Source organism: Eriocheir sinensis, chromosome 18 (genome assembly GCF_024679095.1).
Source record: "Eriocheir sinensis breed Jianghai 21 chromosome 18, ASM2467909v1, whole genome shotgun sequence".
Lineage (NCBI taxonomy): Eukaryota > Metazoa > Arthropoda > Malacostraca > Decapoda > Varunidae > Eriocheir > Eriocheir sinensis.
The window spans coordinates 18,526,555-18,543,187 of record NC_066526.1 but is presented as its reverse complement, the minus strand read 5'-3'; the positions used below and the strand labels follow the sequence as shown (position 1 = coordinate 18,543,187).

The 16,633-nt window shown below is 47.4% G+C and overlaps 1 protein-coding gene across 9 annotated transcripts in view; it reads left to right on the top strand.

Moving 5' to 3' along the window:
• The first annotated feature begins 15,244 nt into the window (after positions 1–15,244).
• LOC127000410 (adhesion G protein-coupled receptor L2-like) overlaps positions 15,245–16,633 on the top strand; it is a 107,107-nt gene continuing 105,718 nt past the window's right edge. For 6 of the 9 annotated variants that reach the window (XM_050864111.1, XM_050864116.1, XM_050864112.1 and 3 more), the window contains exon 1: positions 15,246–15,458. In XM_050864111.1, coding sequence (XP_050720068.1) covers positions 15,316–15,458 — 143 coding nt within the window. In that variant the 5' untranslated portion in view covers positions 15,246–15,315. Of the gene's footprint in view, positions 15,459–16,633 lie in introns of all 9 variants that reach the window. The other 3 variants (XM_050864113.1, XM_050864117.1, XM_050864114.1) reach the window with 1 other exon arrangement.

Below are 16,633 nucleotides of genomic sequence, written 5' to 3'. Positions count from 1 at the left end.
CAAGGGCACACAAAAAAGGAAACAATAATAAAATAAAAAAACGCTACTCGCTGCTCCTCATCTACCTCATTTAACCCATTTCTCCCCCTTCCTTTCCCTTTCTATACCTTGACACCCATTTCCCCTTTCCCAGAGCCTCCTTACCCCCTCCACCTGTCACCCTCGCCAAGTCCTTCTCCCTCTCTCTTTCTTAAGCGCACAGGATATTCAAATGTAGCTTTTACTCACGTCCGAAGCCGCTCCTTAAAAACGCTGATAATGTATGCTTATCCCCGACGAAGTGGCACCGAGAAGGACGAGGGACGCGAGGGGTTAAGAGAGATAAGGGCGAGATTAGAGGTCAGCCTGAAGGAGGGAGAGAAGGGGGACAAGGGGAGGGAAGGGAGGGAAGGACAGTGAGGGAGGGAGGTAGGCCAAACGTCAGCTGAACTTATTACCGATGTGTGGGGGCCGTATTTTTGCTCTCCCTCTCCCTCTCTCTCTCTCTAGCTGCCTCGCTCTCCCTCTCTCTGGTCGGCCACCGTGCCTGATTGATAAATGCGAGTGTCTTGGCCGCTGCCTCTCATCCGCGGCGCGAGGGCAAAGGAGCTCCATCACTCCGCCTGACGAACCGCGGAGGAGGAGGCGGAAGGCAGGCGAAGGAGCGGGAGAGTAAGGGAAAGCAGAAGGAGAATCGAACATGGTAGAGTTGGAGGATGAAAGAACTGGGAGGCGGTAGCAGGAAGGTAGGAAATAGGAGATAGAATGTACGGGGTAGGAAAAAAGTATAAGGTCGGAAGATGACACGAAAAATAACCATACAGGAAAAGACAGTCGGAGGAAGAAAATAGGAAGAAGAAAACAAGAGGAGGGTAGAAAGAGGAAGAAGTAGGAGGAAGAAAGTAAGGAGTAGGAGACAGAAGTAAGGTAGGAAAATGGAGTCGGAAGAAAAAAAGACAGAAAGAGGGAATGACAAGCAGTAAGAGGACAGTAGGTGAAAGAAAATAGAAAGGCAGAAAGAGGAAACAGAAGGAAGAAAACACAGAATGAGGGTGAAAAGGGCAAGAAGAAAACAGAAGGAGAAAGCAAATAAGAAGTAACAGGCAGGAAAATGTATAGAAGAAAGGAAACACTGAAGGAGGAGGAGTAGGAGGAGGCAATAGAAGTAAAGAAAGAAGGGAGGAGCCTTAGAGGGCCTTCGTTCACATGTTCCTTTGTCTCTCTCTACGTCAGGATAGTTCAGGATTCTTTTACTTTTATTTTTATTTTCGTTACCTTTTGGCGCCTCACTGGCATCCTTAACATGACCTCTGTGACCCCGAATGTGTGTGTGTGTGTGTGTGTGTGTGTGTGTGTGTGTGTGTGTGTGTGTGTGTGTGTGTGTGTGTGTGTGTGTGTGAGGGAAGGGGAAGGGATGAAGGGGAGTAGATGGAGGGTGAGGGAGTTAGGGAGTAGATACGTATAAGAGGGGAGAAGGGGAAAGGGAGTTGATGGGAAGTAAGTTCAGGTGGAGGTAAGGGAGTGGATGAGTCAGTAGATAGAAGGTGTGATGGGAGGAAGGGAGTTGCAGGGAGTGGATGGAGGTGAGGGAGTGAGTGAGTCAGGAGTAGATGGACATGTGGCTATCGTGGTGTTTGGTGCGGGATGGTCGCTGGTAAGGCAAATACACACACACACACACACACACACACACACACACACACACACACTTACACTCTCCCCCCCCTCCCCCCACACGCACACACACTGCACCTCGCCTTCCACACCACGCCAGAATTAAGACACAAACTTCGATTAAAAAAAAAGACCGATAATAAAACCGACGAAGACAATGACAAAGAAAAATAAAATACCCATCCGGAACTGTTGCCATCTCCGCGTTGCACCACAAATCTCGGGAAAGTGATTGCAAGAAACTTTTTTAACCCCTCGTTGGTAACACTGCATTGTCCGGGAGGGAGGGAGGGAGAGAGAGAGAGGGAGGAAGGGAGGGAGAGGGGCAGGTAAGGTTGGAGGCTCACCTGTCTTAACCCTCACCTGGGCGGACACGGAACCTTCGCTTTTAGGAACCTGTATTTTAAGGGTCCTTTTTTACCTACCTGGTCGTCGGGGTTGAAGTGGCATGCTGCTGGCGAGGGCTGGCTGGTCTGGTCGACTGTCTGGTTGAAGTTCCACCATCTCCTCACCTCCCTTCACTCCTCTTCCTTCACTACACTACGCCTCTCCTTCTATCCCTCTCTGCCTTCACCTCCTTCCTTCTTTCCTTCATCCCTCACCTCATTTAGAACTTCCATCATCTCCTCACCTTCCTTCACTACACTAAGCCACTCCTTCTATCCCTCTCTGCCTTCACCTCCTTCCTTCCTTCATCCCTCATCTAGTTTAGAAGCTCCACAATCTCCTCACCTTCCTTCACTTCTCTTCCTTCACTTCCATCCCTCGTTCCCCTCACCGCCATAGAGACATTCATCACACTTCCCTTCCTTCGCCCCTCACTTCACCCCTCACTTCATTACCTTATTCACATCACTTCCTCTCAATCCTCCTCCGCCCCTGTGACTTATCTCCCTCCTATACCCATTTCTCTCCACGGCTTTCAACATTTATGACTGTCCTATCAAACCTCAGACGCCTCTTCATCCCGCGCCATTCACCGCTATCAAAACACAAGACATGCCCTCACATCTGCATACCCGACACCGCTCATCCCGTCTCCCATTATTCTCGCCACAGCTCACTCTATACATCCCACTATCCCGTGTCACTCATTCCCATACCCCGCCACAGAGAACCCATCGCCCCTAACGTTAGCCGGAGAGGTAGGGGGAAGGGGTGAGGAGAGGGAGTAAGGCCAGAGTGAGTAGAAGTTAAGACATCACAGCCATCAGTCAGCATCGACGCCTCCCATAACCTGATAAATAAAGATGAGTCGAGATATTACAGCCGCTGTTGATAAATAAAACCAGTGATGGATGGAGTTATTAGAGGAAGGCTTCATCCATCATGCCCCGGGAGGCTTGGAGAGAGAGAGAGAGAGAGAGAGAGAGAGAGAGAGAGAGAGAGAGAGAGAGAGAGAGAGAGAGAGAGAGAGAGAAAGAGAAGAGAAGAGAAGAGAAGAGAAGAGAAGAGAAGAGAAGAAAAAGGAGAAGAGAAGAGAAGAGAAGAGAAGAGAAGAGAAGAGAAGAGAAAGAAGAGAGAGATAGAGAGAGAGAGAGAGAGAGAGAGAGAGAGAGAGAGAGAGAGAGAGAGAGAGAGAGAGAGAGTTCTGCGATTTATTTGACAGTCTTGTCGTTCTATTATTCTCTTTTGTATTTGAGTAACCTTTCAGTTTGTTTGTTTCTCAGCTATTAATTCATTTAGTGTCATTGCTTAATTAGTGTTTCTTCGTATGTGTGAAATGCAACAACTGATTTTCCTTTATTTTTAGTCTCTAGGAAATGAATTGATGAAATCCGAACCCACTCACTAAATGAACACCTCTGGCAAATCTAAAAAAAAAAAAAATAATCATCATCATTGAATTCACAGAAACTCTATAAAATCCTTGTTCTCTCATCTCACGTAGTTGTTGTCGTTGTTTTTTCGTGTTGAATTCCGAAACTGAAATCAGAAAACGCTCGCTAGAAAGTAAATGTGCGCGTCGTAACTCAGAAAAAAACAAACAAAATAAAGTTCACCTGGAAATCGATGTTCTTTCCTCTCCTGTCGTTTCATTAGCGCTAACAAATATATTAAAACACACACCAAAAAAAAAAAAATACTAAGTGGAAAGTCGACATTTATTTATACGTTATTTTTATTAGAATGTCAACAAATACATCGAAACAAAAAAAGAAATCATCCGTCATCTTATCAGCAAGTTCACGAATTTACCAAAACAGAAGAAAAAAACAGTAGAAATTCAATGTTCTTTCTCCTACTTCGCTCCTATGTACTCTATTCAGAAGCAGTGAGTAGCGGGCTTTTTTTCATTATTGTTTTCTTGTTTTTTTACGCCCTTGAACTGTCTCCTCTGCTGTAAAAAAAATGTATTAACAATCTACAAATATACCAGAAAGGACACACTTGTAAAAAATCAATAATCTTTCTTCTATACGTCCTATTAGAAAATTCAGCGGGCTTTTTTTAATTATTGTTTTCTTTTTTTTACGCCCTTGAACTGTCTCCTCTGCTGTAAAAAAAATGTATTAACAATCTACAAATATACCAGAAAGGACACACTTGTAAAAAATCAGTAATCCTTCTTCTTTACGTCTTATTAGAAAATTCAGCGGGCTTTTTTTAATTATTGTTTTCTTTTTTTTACGCCCTTGAACTGTCTCCTCTGCTGTAAAAAGAATGTATTAACAATCTACAAATATACCAGAAAGGACACACTTGTAAAAAATCAGTAATCCTTCTTCTTTATGTCTTATTAGGAAATTCAAAAGTATATCAAAAGACAAACACAAACCAACACTCACAACAGAACCCAAATGCTCTCTCTTTTCACACTTTTACCGACAAGTATAAAAGTAAATTACCAAAATATAAAGATAATAAAAATGTTCAAGCAACGCGTGATTTTTGTGATTCATTAACGCTAAGTCACAGTCAAGAAGATGGTTATGGTATCGTTGTGGCGGAGTGACTGGCTGACTGACTGGCGGTGTGACTGACTGACTAACTAACTGACGTATTTCTGACTGACTGGCGAGTACTAACTGACTTACTGATTGACTGACTGACTGGAAGGGTGACTTACTGACTGACTGACTGGTGGATGACTGACTAACTGACTGCTGGCTGACTGGAAGGGTGACTTACTAACTGACTGACTGACTGGAAGGGTGACTTACTAAATGACTGACTGACTGGAAGGGTGACTTACTAGCTGACTGACTGGCGGATGACTAACTGACTGACTGACTGGAAGGGTGACTTACTGACTGACTGGCGGATGACTGACTAACTGACCGACAGGCTGACTGGAAGGGTGACTGACTGATTGGCTGACTGACTGGTGGATGACTGACTAACTGACTGACTGGCTTACTATCTGGCTGACCGGCGGATGACTGACTGACTGGGTGACTGGCGGGTGACTGGCCTTGAGGATGACCCCGGTGACCTGTAAACACGGATGACCTATTCCTTCCCCGTGTGCACCTCCCGAGCGTGTACACATATAATGCCTGCGTGTGTGTGTGTGTGTGTGTGTGTGTGTGTGTGTGTGTGTGTGTGTGTGTGTGTGTGTGCGTTTCCCATGAAAATTCCTTCGTTTTCATGCCTCGACTTCGATAAAAAAAATATAAAAAATCTGATAATCTTAAAGTAGTAATGAGAATAGTATTGATGGCAGTAGTAGTAGTAGTAGTAGTAGTAGTAGTAGTAGTAGTAGTAGTGGTGGTGGTGGTGGTGGTGATAGAGTAATAGTAAAGGCAGTAAAAGAAATAATAATAAAAATAATAATGATAACAAAAAAGCAAATAACAAAGGAAAAAAAATAATAACGATAATAATAATAAAATAATAAAAATATATATATTAAAACCGTGCGTAGGAATCGAAGGGCAATCATCAGCAGGACTCTTTTTCGCTAATTCTTTTAAGTGATTCGGAACGTGTGTGTGTGTGTGTGTGTGTGTGTGTGTGTGTGTGTGTGTGTGTGAACGATGGTGAGGCGGCGTTTGCGTGCAGGTATGTAAGTGTGTGGGGGGGAGGGGGAGAGGTGGGTGGGTAGGGGTGGCTAGGGGTGGAGGGGAGAGGAGGGGGGGGCTGGAGATGAAAAAGGGGGGAGGGGGGGAGGGGGAGGGAAGAAGCACCGCGCATGTGTCAACAGTGAGTCGTGAGATTATTTTTTTTCTCTCAACCGACCGGCGTGTGTGTGTGTGTGTGTGTGTGTGTGTGTGTGTGTGTGTGTGTGTGTGTGTGTGTGTGTGTGTGTGTGTTTGGCTTCGAAAAGGACGCCACATCAACACACTCATTACACTTTTACATACATGCCTAAATACGTCCATGTGTACAGGACCAATTTTCACCTGCAATTTTTACGCACACGGACACACACATACACACACACACACGCAGACACGCACACAGGACGAGTCACTAATCAAATCAATAGTTTCTGGTGCATTTCAATTCTCAGAGACGATTTTCCGTAACATTTCGTCCACACACACACACACACACACACACACACACACACACACACACACACACACACACACACACACACACACACACACACACGAAAGAGCGAGAGAGAGAGAGAGAGAGAGAGAGAGAGAGAGAGAGAGAGAGAGAGAGAGAGAGAGAGAGAGAGAGAGAGAGAGAGAGACAGCGAAACAAAGCCCACCAAATTTAAACGAGTCCCCCCCAAACTCTTTAGGGAAAAAATATGTTCCGATAAAACTAAGATAAATAAAGGAGGAGAGGGAGTTTGTCTTTCATCGCGGTGTTTAAATTTCGACTTTTGGAGGAGAGGAAAAGTTACTGTCAAGAGCTAATGATGGGTGACCTCCATTAACGATCCTAAGAGTAATTAGCTAATGGTCTCCTCCTCTTTCTTCTTCCTCTTCTTCCTCCTCTACTTAGGTCTTCTTTTAACCCCCAGCTGCGTCTCTGTATGTGTGTGTGTGTGTGTGTGTGTGTGTGTGTGTGTGTGTGTGTGTGTGTGTGTTTCCGTGACTGGCGTTTCTTATCGTGTCCTTAAGCGCAGATAATGGCCTTTGTCTTATTGTGTTCCTCAAGTGACTTTAATTGGTGGTCTTCCTTGATATTTGTGTTCATTTTCCGAGTGTTTCTTTTGTGGTCATTGTGCTCTCTCTCTCTCTCTCTCTCTCTCTCTCTCTCTCTCTCTCTCTCTCTCTCTCTCCCCCCATCCCCCTCTCTCTTTCATCACTTCCTTCTCCCTCATAACTTTTCCCCCCTTAGCTCCTTCTCCTCCTCCTCCTGCTTCACGATGACAATTTGCCCCTCCATTAAATACCCATTAGAGGACACAGGTTCGACTCCCGCCCTTAGGTAATGGATGACACGGAACCTATGGGGGCGAGGAGCTATTATGCAGATGAGGTCATTACTTATATTGTTCCCGGTACTTTAGTTTTTCTTTCTCTTTGTTGAGATATGAAAAAGTTTGGGTGTGGGGGGGATGGAGGGAAGGGGAAGGGGGGGGATATTGTGTGTGCGTGGGGGGGGAGAGGAAATGGATAGTGTGTGTGTGTGTGTGTGTGTGTGTGTGTGTGTGTGTGTGTGTGTGTGTGTGTGTGTGTGTGTCATTATCATCATCATCATTATCATCATTAACGTAATCATTATACCCATCTTTCCCCTCATCACCTTCCTCAACCATTACATCATCACCATCATCATCATCATCAGTGCAACACGCTCATTACCATACTCACTAAAGGCACCCTCACCATCACCACCATCATCACTATCACCCCCATCACCATTACCAAGTTTGGGCTCACGTTATCCTACACCTTTCCAAACCTATCACTTTACCCTAATTATATGGAGAGAGAGAGAGAGAGAGAGAGAGAGAGAGAGAGAGAGAGAGAGAGAGAGAGAGCAGGAGCAGCATCCCAAATTTAGCCTTCTTTTCGTTAGTTGTTTTTTATTTATGTCTTTTGTTTTGTTATCTAAGTTTAAGGAAAAATTATGAAGTAGGAAGAAGGGAATTAAGGAAGGAAAGAAGGAAGGAGGGAAGGGAGAAGGAAGGAGGAGAAGGTAGGAGATGGAAGGAGAAGGAAGGAAGGAGGAAAGGAAGAAAGAAGGAAGGAGGGAAGGAAAGAAAGAAGGAAAGAAGGAGGAAGGAAGGAAGGCAGGAGTTGGAAGGAGAAAGAAGGAAGGAAAGAAAGAAGGAAAGAAGGAGGAAGGAAGGAAGAAAGAAAGGAAGGAAGGAAGGTAGGAGATGGAAGGAGAAAGAAGGAAGGAAAGAAAGAAGGAAAGAAGGAGGAAGAAAGAAAGGAAGGAAGGAGATGGTTGGGTGTGCGTGTTTTTCCTTTGTTTCCTCTCCTCTATTTTCTCTGCGCTATCTCTCCCATTCCCTTATCGCATCTTTCCTGTCATTCGTTAATATGTTTTGCGTGTTATCGTCTTATCGTCCTCTCCATCTCTCGCCGTTTACGGATTCATCACTTTCTGCTTCATTTTCCTTCCTATTTAACTCTTTTTTTCCCTCTATTTTGCTGCTATGGGCTTTTATCTCTCCCTCTCGCATCGTTCACCATAGCCGTGCATATTCACCATTGTTTAGCGTACAAATCCCTCACCATCATTCTTATCTCTACGTATCTACCTGCATATCTAAGTAGGTTTATGTTCCTCTGTCTTATCCTCGCTATCTCTATTCCATCTTTATCTCTCGTTGTATCTCCATCTCTCCACGCCGCCCTCCTCGCCCGATCGTCCAGCGCAAGGGCCCATCAGATACGCTCGCTGCCTAATAACAGACGCTCAGGTGTAATCATTTCAATAGCAGGCGGGAGGTAATGAGCAGGAGGGTGCCTCGGCCGTCCCCTGCCCCCCTGCCCCCATCCCCCCCCGGCAGGCGAGACAAAGGGAGGGTCAGACTACCACCACCAGGCCCGAGAGGAACCTTCGCATGGGGTCACCTGAGTCCCCTTCTCACCTGTACACATTCCACCCGAGTCTCTTCTTCACTTTAGCCACCTCATCTAAACTTCCTTACCTAAGCTTTCTCACCTGAACTTTCTTATCTGAACTTCATCTAAACTTCCTCACCTGTATTTTCTTACCTGAACTTCCTTACCTGAACTTTCTCACCTGGACTTTATCGCCTTAACTTCCTCATCTGTATTTCCTCACCAGAACTTCCTCGCCTGTATTTCTTCAACAAAACTTCCTTACCTGAACTGCCTCACCTGGACTTCGTTAACTAACCTTCCCTTCCTCACCTGAACTTCCTTAACTATTTTTCCTAACCTAAACTTCCTCACTGAGTTCCTTCCTTCCCTGAAAATTCCCCACCTGAGTCTCTTCCTCACCTGGACTCGTCTTCGCCAGGTGAGTCCCGCGAGGCTCACCCGAGACAAAAATTCTTACCTGGTGATTAGTGGGAGTTAAAGGTGATCGTTTTGGTATGCAAATGGCAGTGCGTCCCCCTCTCCCTTTTTTTTTCGCTCGTCCTTTTCTTCGTCTTTGTCTTCACGTCTTTCTTCCTCGTGTCTCCCGCTTCGCCGTGTGTCCACTGCCCACTTTATTCCGTCTCGCGTGGCTCGGTCGGTTCCCTTGTCCAGAAACCAATAACGTGATCAAAAGGTCGTTCCAAGCATATTTAATATCTGGGAAGCGGGATCTGTGGGCCCCGAGCCGCCCCGATATTGCAGCGGATGTTTGTTCACAATTATTAAGGGACCAGAGGAGTTTGTGACGTTGGAAAGGTTCCGTAATAAGCTTTGAACACAACGCTACCACTACAAGGCAATATCAACACACTCATCCCCCCCCCCACCCCCACTCTCTCTCTCTCTCTCTCTCTCTCTCTCTCTCTCTCTCTCTCTCTCTCTCTCTCTCTCTCGCTCTTTCTCGCGACCACACCTCAGCGGGTTTCATTTAATCAGGAACAATTGAGAGACCAATAAGATAGTAATTTGAGGCGCTGAGGGCGACTAAGGGAACGACAGCCCCTGATTGTCGTCCTCTGAGGTCCTCCCCTTTGTCAGGTATTGATGGCTGGCCGCTTATTGAAGGATATTACCGTGCACACATCAGGAGGAGGCGGAGGCGGAGGGGGAGGGGGTAAAAGGGCGGTAGGAAGGGATGTATTGCGGGAAAAGTGTATTATGGAGTGTAGGGAGCTCGTGGTGCCTCTAGGGACATCATAGAGGGTGTGAGTGATGGGGTCGAGCCTGTAATCGTCGCCAGGCTGGAGTGTTCTCGTGTGCGCCGCGTGAGGCTGGTGGCTGCCGGCTCGCCCTTCCTGCCTGCCTCCTCCTGCCCGTGGCTCCGTGAATGCAGGCCAAAGTAGCTTCCTGCCGCCTTCTCTTTCTCCAGGTTTTATGTGTTTATCTTAATTTATCTGATACTCCCGGAGCCGACAAAGGAGCGCCGAGGAGCAGCGTAATACTCGGTGCATCAGCGTGAGGGGGACGAGGCTGCCAACGCTGCGCCCAGGGTTGCCGCGCGGTTTGGCAACAGTGCAACGAGGTTGAGATCCCAGGGGCAAGCCAGCCTTGGTTCTCTTATTAAGGGGTTTAAATCATTCAGCAATTGGTAACATCGGTATCTTGAAGGATAATTTAATAGCGCGGAGTCCGGCTTTGTGTCTTCAGCGTGTTCGTTGAGGCGGATTGAATCCAGTCGTGTTTAAGGGTTTAGTTAAGGCGGCCCCCGATCCTTCTCCTCCCGCTTTGAGTCCCTCCTTCCCTCGCTCCTTTAATCCTCCTTTCCTCCGTCATGTCCTATTGTGAGCCTTTTTTCTTCCTCGCCCTCGCTCGCTCTGTGCAAAGCAGCTCCCGACGACCCGACAAGTAGCAGCCTTCCCCTCCTGTGTGTGTGTGTGTGTGTGTGTGTGTGCGGCAGATAGGGCGGGTGCGGGTTGCCTCTCCTACACACGCACACAAGGAGTTGAGTTGCTGTTGAGATAGTGATAACGTCTTCCCATCTCTCTCTCTCTCTCTCTCTCTCTCTCTCTCTCTCTCTCTCTCTCTCTCGTCTTTATCCCGTGCTTCCCCTCACACCTTTTCTTCTCCCCTTCCCTCACGCACTCACTTCCCCATTCACAGTGAGAGCAAGGAAGAGGGGAGAGAAAATATGAGTGAAGGAAAAAACTAGCAGCTCATCCACCGCCTTACCTCCCTTTACTCTCTCTCTCTCTCTCTCTCTCTCTCTCTCTCTCTCGTCTGAACACAAAGGATCAGTGCCTGTAAAAATAACTGTTTGCCTTTTATTATGCTCCAGCCTTATTAATCCCTGGCTGACCTTTTTAGGGTAAATAGTCGTAACGTGTTTAATGCATTATGAACGCTGCAGGAGATAAACACCTCATATTTTCATCCCCTCGCCGGCGTTATTACTACCGGGAGCCTGGACCCAGCACGCCCCTCAGTAAGAAACATACACGCACGAATATATATAAAAGAAACAAATACTGGCGCTCCCATGCGAATATCAACCCCAGAGGACAGAGCGGAGAGGAAAGAACGCTGCCTAAACATTCATAAGAGAAGGACTTTAAGCATTCATGAACTCACGGCGCCGGAGAGCAAGCACGCCTAACACCCCAGCCTTTTGTCAGAGCTTGTTAACACGACTCTCTCAGCCCCGCCGCAGCCGCCACCTTAGAGCTCTTCCCGCGGGGCTCAAGTCGGTATTGTCAGACGCTCCACGCCTCACACCAACTATTCTCAAAGGCCGAATAGGAGATCACTCGGGTTCTAATGCATCTTTTTTAGGCTCACGGTACAGAGGAATGGTCAAGCTACCACCAGGGGTCATAAAACTACTACTGGAAATGCCCACCACTCCTATGAAAGCCTTGTCAAATATGTGTGCTTGGGCGCGGAAATGTTTAAAAATATGACTCTCTGGCACGGTGGAGGGAAGAAATTGTTTGTGCTACCGTCTGTCTGCCTCCTTGTTGCCCTTCGTCAGGTAACAGCAGGAGCCGCTTGTTTTACCTGCCTTATTTACCTGAGAGTCAACCGCAACAGGTAATTCTCGCGCACATGTTTAGTTCGCAAAAGGAAAAAACGCTAGAGAGACGTCCGAGCGAGCGGCGACGAAGATGGGGTGTCTGCGTTTTTATGGTGACGGCGCACTATCACGTCGGGAAATTTGGAGGGGGATAATTGGTCTCTATATGGCTTTTCCCGGAGCTGTTTGTGTGTGTGTGTGTGTGTGTGTGCGCGACCCGTTCCTCGCCGGAGACTGGGTTAGGGGCAGCGCATGAGCGGAGGTTCTTGCGTCAGTAGCGGTGGTGGTTATGATGTGGTTGAGTCCTGACTGCTCTTGATAACTTTACCGAAGAACTGAACCTCGAGGACGGCGCTTTAGGGAGACTTGAGGACACGTAATGCAGGTGAAGAGGGTGGCTGTGAGAGTTCGATGTGGCAACAGTGCAAGGAGGAGGAGGAGGAGCGGCCGGTGGATTGCTTGGTCGGTCGGCGGGTTGGCTACACTGACGCGCGGGATCCTGATGCCTTGTGTGCAGGAATTAATCTCTCCAAGGCAGGCATAAATAAAACCCTATCTCCTGAATCTGACGCCGGCAAGATTGGGAGCCTGAATATTGAATTTTCCGCGATTTTATTTCCCCGTTTTCCGTGTGCGTTTGCAGGTCAGGAGGCTTCTTAGGGGAGCGACGGGCAGCGGCGAGAGGGAAGTGAAGCTGCCCAGACGCGCTGCTCGGGTGGACGCGACGCGGAGACAAAAACAATGACCCGGCGATGGCAAGAGTGCGCGCAACCATCAAGGCGCAGCTGAAGGCAATAATTACAACATATTCACCTGGAGATGATCTATGAGGGAGCCGGCACCTCCAACACTACGCTCTAATCCTTATTCTATCGTTCAGGGTGCGCCGGAGAGCGGAGCGGACGGCCATCTCCTCACCGACGGCCGGCCACAATGAGTTTGAACATTGTGGAATTTTTCGATTAATCAGGCCTTGGTCGCCGCTGGTCTGGTGTTAACTCGCACACGTTTGGTCCCGCCGTAGCTCTGGGATGAAATATTCCCGCCCGCCGCCCTAATGGCATGTCGCTGCATTGTTTTGTCCCGCGACACATGTTCTGAGGCCTTTGATTTAGAAGTTCATTAATATTTGCAGTGAGTGGCGTGGCGGAGGCATCAGTAATGGCGTGTCGGGAGGTCCGTGGGATGCGCTGCGCGCAACGAACGTCATTTGTTGTGTCGCTCAGCCTCGTCCCCGCCGCCGCCAGCTTCGCGTCGTCGTCGCTCATTCCAGCCCCGCCGACACCCCACAAACTTGACTCATTTTTCCCAAGCTATAATAAAAGTAATTTGTTGCTGGGTGTTGCACGCCAGCGCAGAGAGTCGTGTTTCTATGTTGATTTTTCGTGCAGGAAAATGTGAGGGAGAGGAGAGAAGGGGGGAGGGGAGAGGGAGGTACACCGAGATTGGGGGGAGCAAAGCTAGCGAGGGTACGTGAGGGAGGCAGAGGGAGGGCGAGAGGGAGGGACTTGCCTTCCTAGTTCAACAACCTGCTGATTACTGCTGCTGCTCCTGCTGCCGCCAGAGCTCCGTCAGGCCTGTCAGCTGACGCCCAGAGCCCCGCTGCCCCTCGCCGCCGTCAGACGCAGACGTGCTGGCGGCGGGCCAAAGCAAAAGTAACACAATTATCACACAAACAGTCGTTCCGTAGCTCCGCCAAGACAAGTGAAGAGCAACTCCCTTCGTATTTAACCACGAGGGAGGCGTCAATATCCCGCTGTCTTATTCCCCTTCCTCCTCCCCTCGCCCAGCCCCTCTCATCTCTCCTGCTCTGCCTCACAAACACTAAAATATCCTCCCTTATAAACCACCTCGCGTCCCAAAAAATTCCCCAACTCCCCGACAAGTTGGCCGGCGGCGGTATCATCCCTTGGACATATTTTCGAGGCAATCTGAGAAGGTATGGCAGATAAGATTCGTTCGAGACGGGCGCGTGGACGGCCAGCGGCGGCGGGAGACGGGGCGAGCAGACGGAGCAATACAGACCGAGGCGAGGGCGATAGATTGAAGGGCTTGACGCGGCGGGAGGGGCGAAGGGGAGTGTTATTGGTGGGGAGCTGATGGGACGCTTTGCATTTGTTTACCAGTGAGGTATTGTGGGCGTGTGTCTTGTTTTTGCAGTCTCCTCCCTGTTTATGAGCACCTCGGCGCCTGCTGTCGGCCCGCGATTCTTTATTCCCCTCCAAAAGTTTATTAGACCATCGCCTTGGAATTGTTTTAGTTGCTGTTTATCGTCGTCGTCCTCCCCGTCATGATGGTGTTTTATTTTGTGCTTCAAACTTATGGATCCTCCCCCATAGGTCCTCCTCCCTCTCTTCCTCCGCCTCCTCCTCCTCCTCCTCTTCGCCCTTTGTGTCGTCTTTACCCTCACGCTCACTACTCCACCCTAATAAACTTTTTTTTTAGCCTTTACCAAACGCTCATCCTGACACTTTAACCTTTCCTCCAGACAGCTCTTTGCTCCCCCCCTCCCCTCCTCCAGCAGACCGACAGACGGGCAGACAGACCCCCCCTACCTCAACCTCCTTCCCTCCCTCCTCCTCCCTCCCCTAACAGATACTCACTTCAAATCCCGCAGTAGACATTCCTTGATCGCCACTTGAACAAAAGGCCCACGCCCCTTCCTTTCTTCCTCACATCACTTACTCCACTTGCATCCTGTTGACGCCTCCTCTCTCTTCACCCACGTTGCCCTCCTCCTTATGCTGCTCATTTTCCTTCTTTCTTTTCCTGCCGTGAATCAACACTCCGTTCATTGTTCCTCGCCAGCAGTCCCTCTCGATATGGCTACAGTGGTGTTCTGGTGGTGCTCTTTCTGTGCTTTCTTTCCCCACGGAGTCTTCAAGTGGGTCCTTAACTATACTGATTTTTCCTCCTTTCATAGCAAATGTTTACCTCTCTAGTTATTCAATAAGCGTTCCTCTTGTTAGTCATTCCAAGGTTTAATGATTGTCCTATTTATATGTGGTGGTACTCTTTCTGTGCTTTCTTTCCCCACGGAGCCTTGAAGTGGGTCCTTAATTCTACTGATTTTTCCTCCTTTCATAGCAAATGTTTACCTCTCTAGTTGTTCAATAAGCGCTCCTCTCGTTAGTCATACCAAGGTTTAATGATTGTCCTATTTTTTGGGTTCGTTTTTCCCTAAGTAGATGCAGCAAACACATCCACACTCACAAACCAAGATTAACCCTCCATTACTTTTATCATATCTACAGAATTATGAAAATCATCCAATAAGTGATACCCTCGTTAGGAATACCAAGGCTTGCTGATGGTACTCTTTTTTTTTTCCTGTGAGGTAGATGCCGTACACACACATCTACACCGACACCCTGAGGTTCATATTCTTAAATGCATCTGACTCCCTAAGCGACTATTACCAAGGCCACAGAGAAGTTAACCGGGTTTTCATGGGTGATTTCCCCTTTCAAGATGCAGAAGTCGTGTAAAACTATTACTAGGATCACAAAACAGCCCATGACAGTCCCAGCAACGTCAACGAGAGGCTTTTCAAATAGGCGAACTGAGGCGCCGGGACGTTTAAAAATACAGGCTTGAGACCAACACTAACCCTTTTTATTTTCCTTCTCCACAGAGCGGCCGCGATACAGGACGGCGTACGCGTGTGAGGGCTCGACGCTCAACATGGACTGCGACCCGGGACATGTGATCAACCTTATCCGAGCCAACTACGGCCGCTTCAGCATCACCATCTGCAACGAGCATGGCAACACTGAGTGGTCCGTCAACTGCATGAGTCCCCGCTCCCACAGAGTCCTCCACGATAAGTGAGTACCCGCATTGCCTTCCGCTGCTCCTTCTTAGTGTGTTACCAAGAAGGAGAATTGTTATGTAGGGTTTTTTTTTTTTTTTTTTTTTTTTTTTTTTTTTCTTGATGGGTTTGTGGTGTGGCGTTGAGGATTCGCTTCTTGGGCTGTTTCGGTGTGAATGTTTTTTTTGTTTGTTTTTTTGCCGTTTAGTATGAATCTCTCTACCAGGTATTTGATGCTTCACGTTAGGTTTCTATTGATGTATTGGTGTGAATGCCTTCTAATATGCGTGTAATTTTGGGTTGTCTCAGTTTTGTTCATGTTGACCTCAGTGGCTGTCAATTAATAACGTCTTTTTCCTCCGGTTTATTTATTCTATTTGTTATGGTTGGAATATTCTTGATGTGACAAAAAACGCGTTCATTTTCATGCTAAAAAGAAATGTCGTCAGCGATTAGCGGGCTTTTTTTTATATACCTTTTTTTTGTTGCCCTTGAGCTGTTTCTTTAGCTGTAAAAAAAAATCAATATTGCACACGAATTTATATATTTTAGCATTATTTCGCCCTCCTCCTCCTCCTCCTCCTCCTCCTTTCTTCCATTTTCCATTACTCGCCTGATATATCGTTGGATCCACAGCGGTTTACGGTTCGGCATTACACTCCCGCTCCTCGTAAATAATTTCCCCTCCGTCCCCCAGCACTCTTTCGCTGCTCGGGGGGACTTGTCGTGTTTATCAAGGGGGCGAATCTCCCCTCCGCCGCCCCCTCCCGAACTCTACCCCTCTAACAGTCCCTCTCCCTAGTCAAAATGAGAGAGGGAGAGAAAATAAGGGAGATAAGAGATTGGAGAATGAAATAATGGGAAGTTTTGAGAATGTACAGTTGTTAAAAGGAAAAGAAAAGGAATACAAAAGAAGAGAAAAAGAAAAGGATTGGAGAGAAGGAATGGACTGTTGCCAACGAGAAAGAGAAGGGAAAGAGAGGAAAAGAAAAGGAAAAGAAAAAAAAGGGGAATGGGATTGGAGGGAGGAAAAAATGTACAGTTGCCAAAATGAAAAGGAAGAAAAAAAAAGAAAAAAGAAAAGCAAAGAAAAAAAATACCTCTGACTTGAAAAAAAAAAAAAAGGAAAATGGGATTGGAAAAAAGGACTGTAGAGTTGCAAAAATGAAAATGAAAAGGAGAAACTTGCTT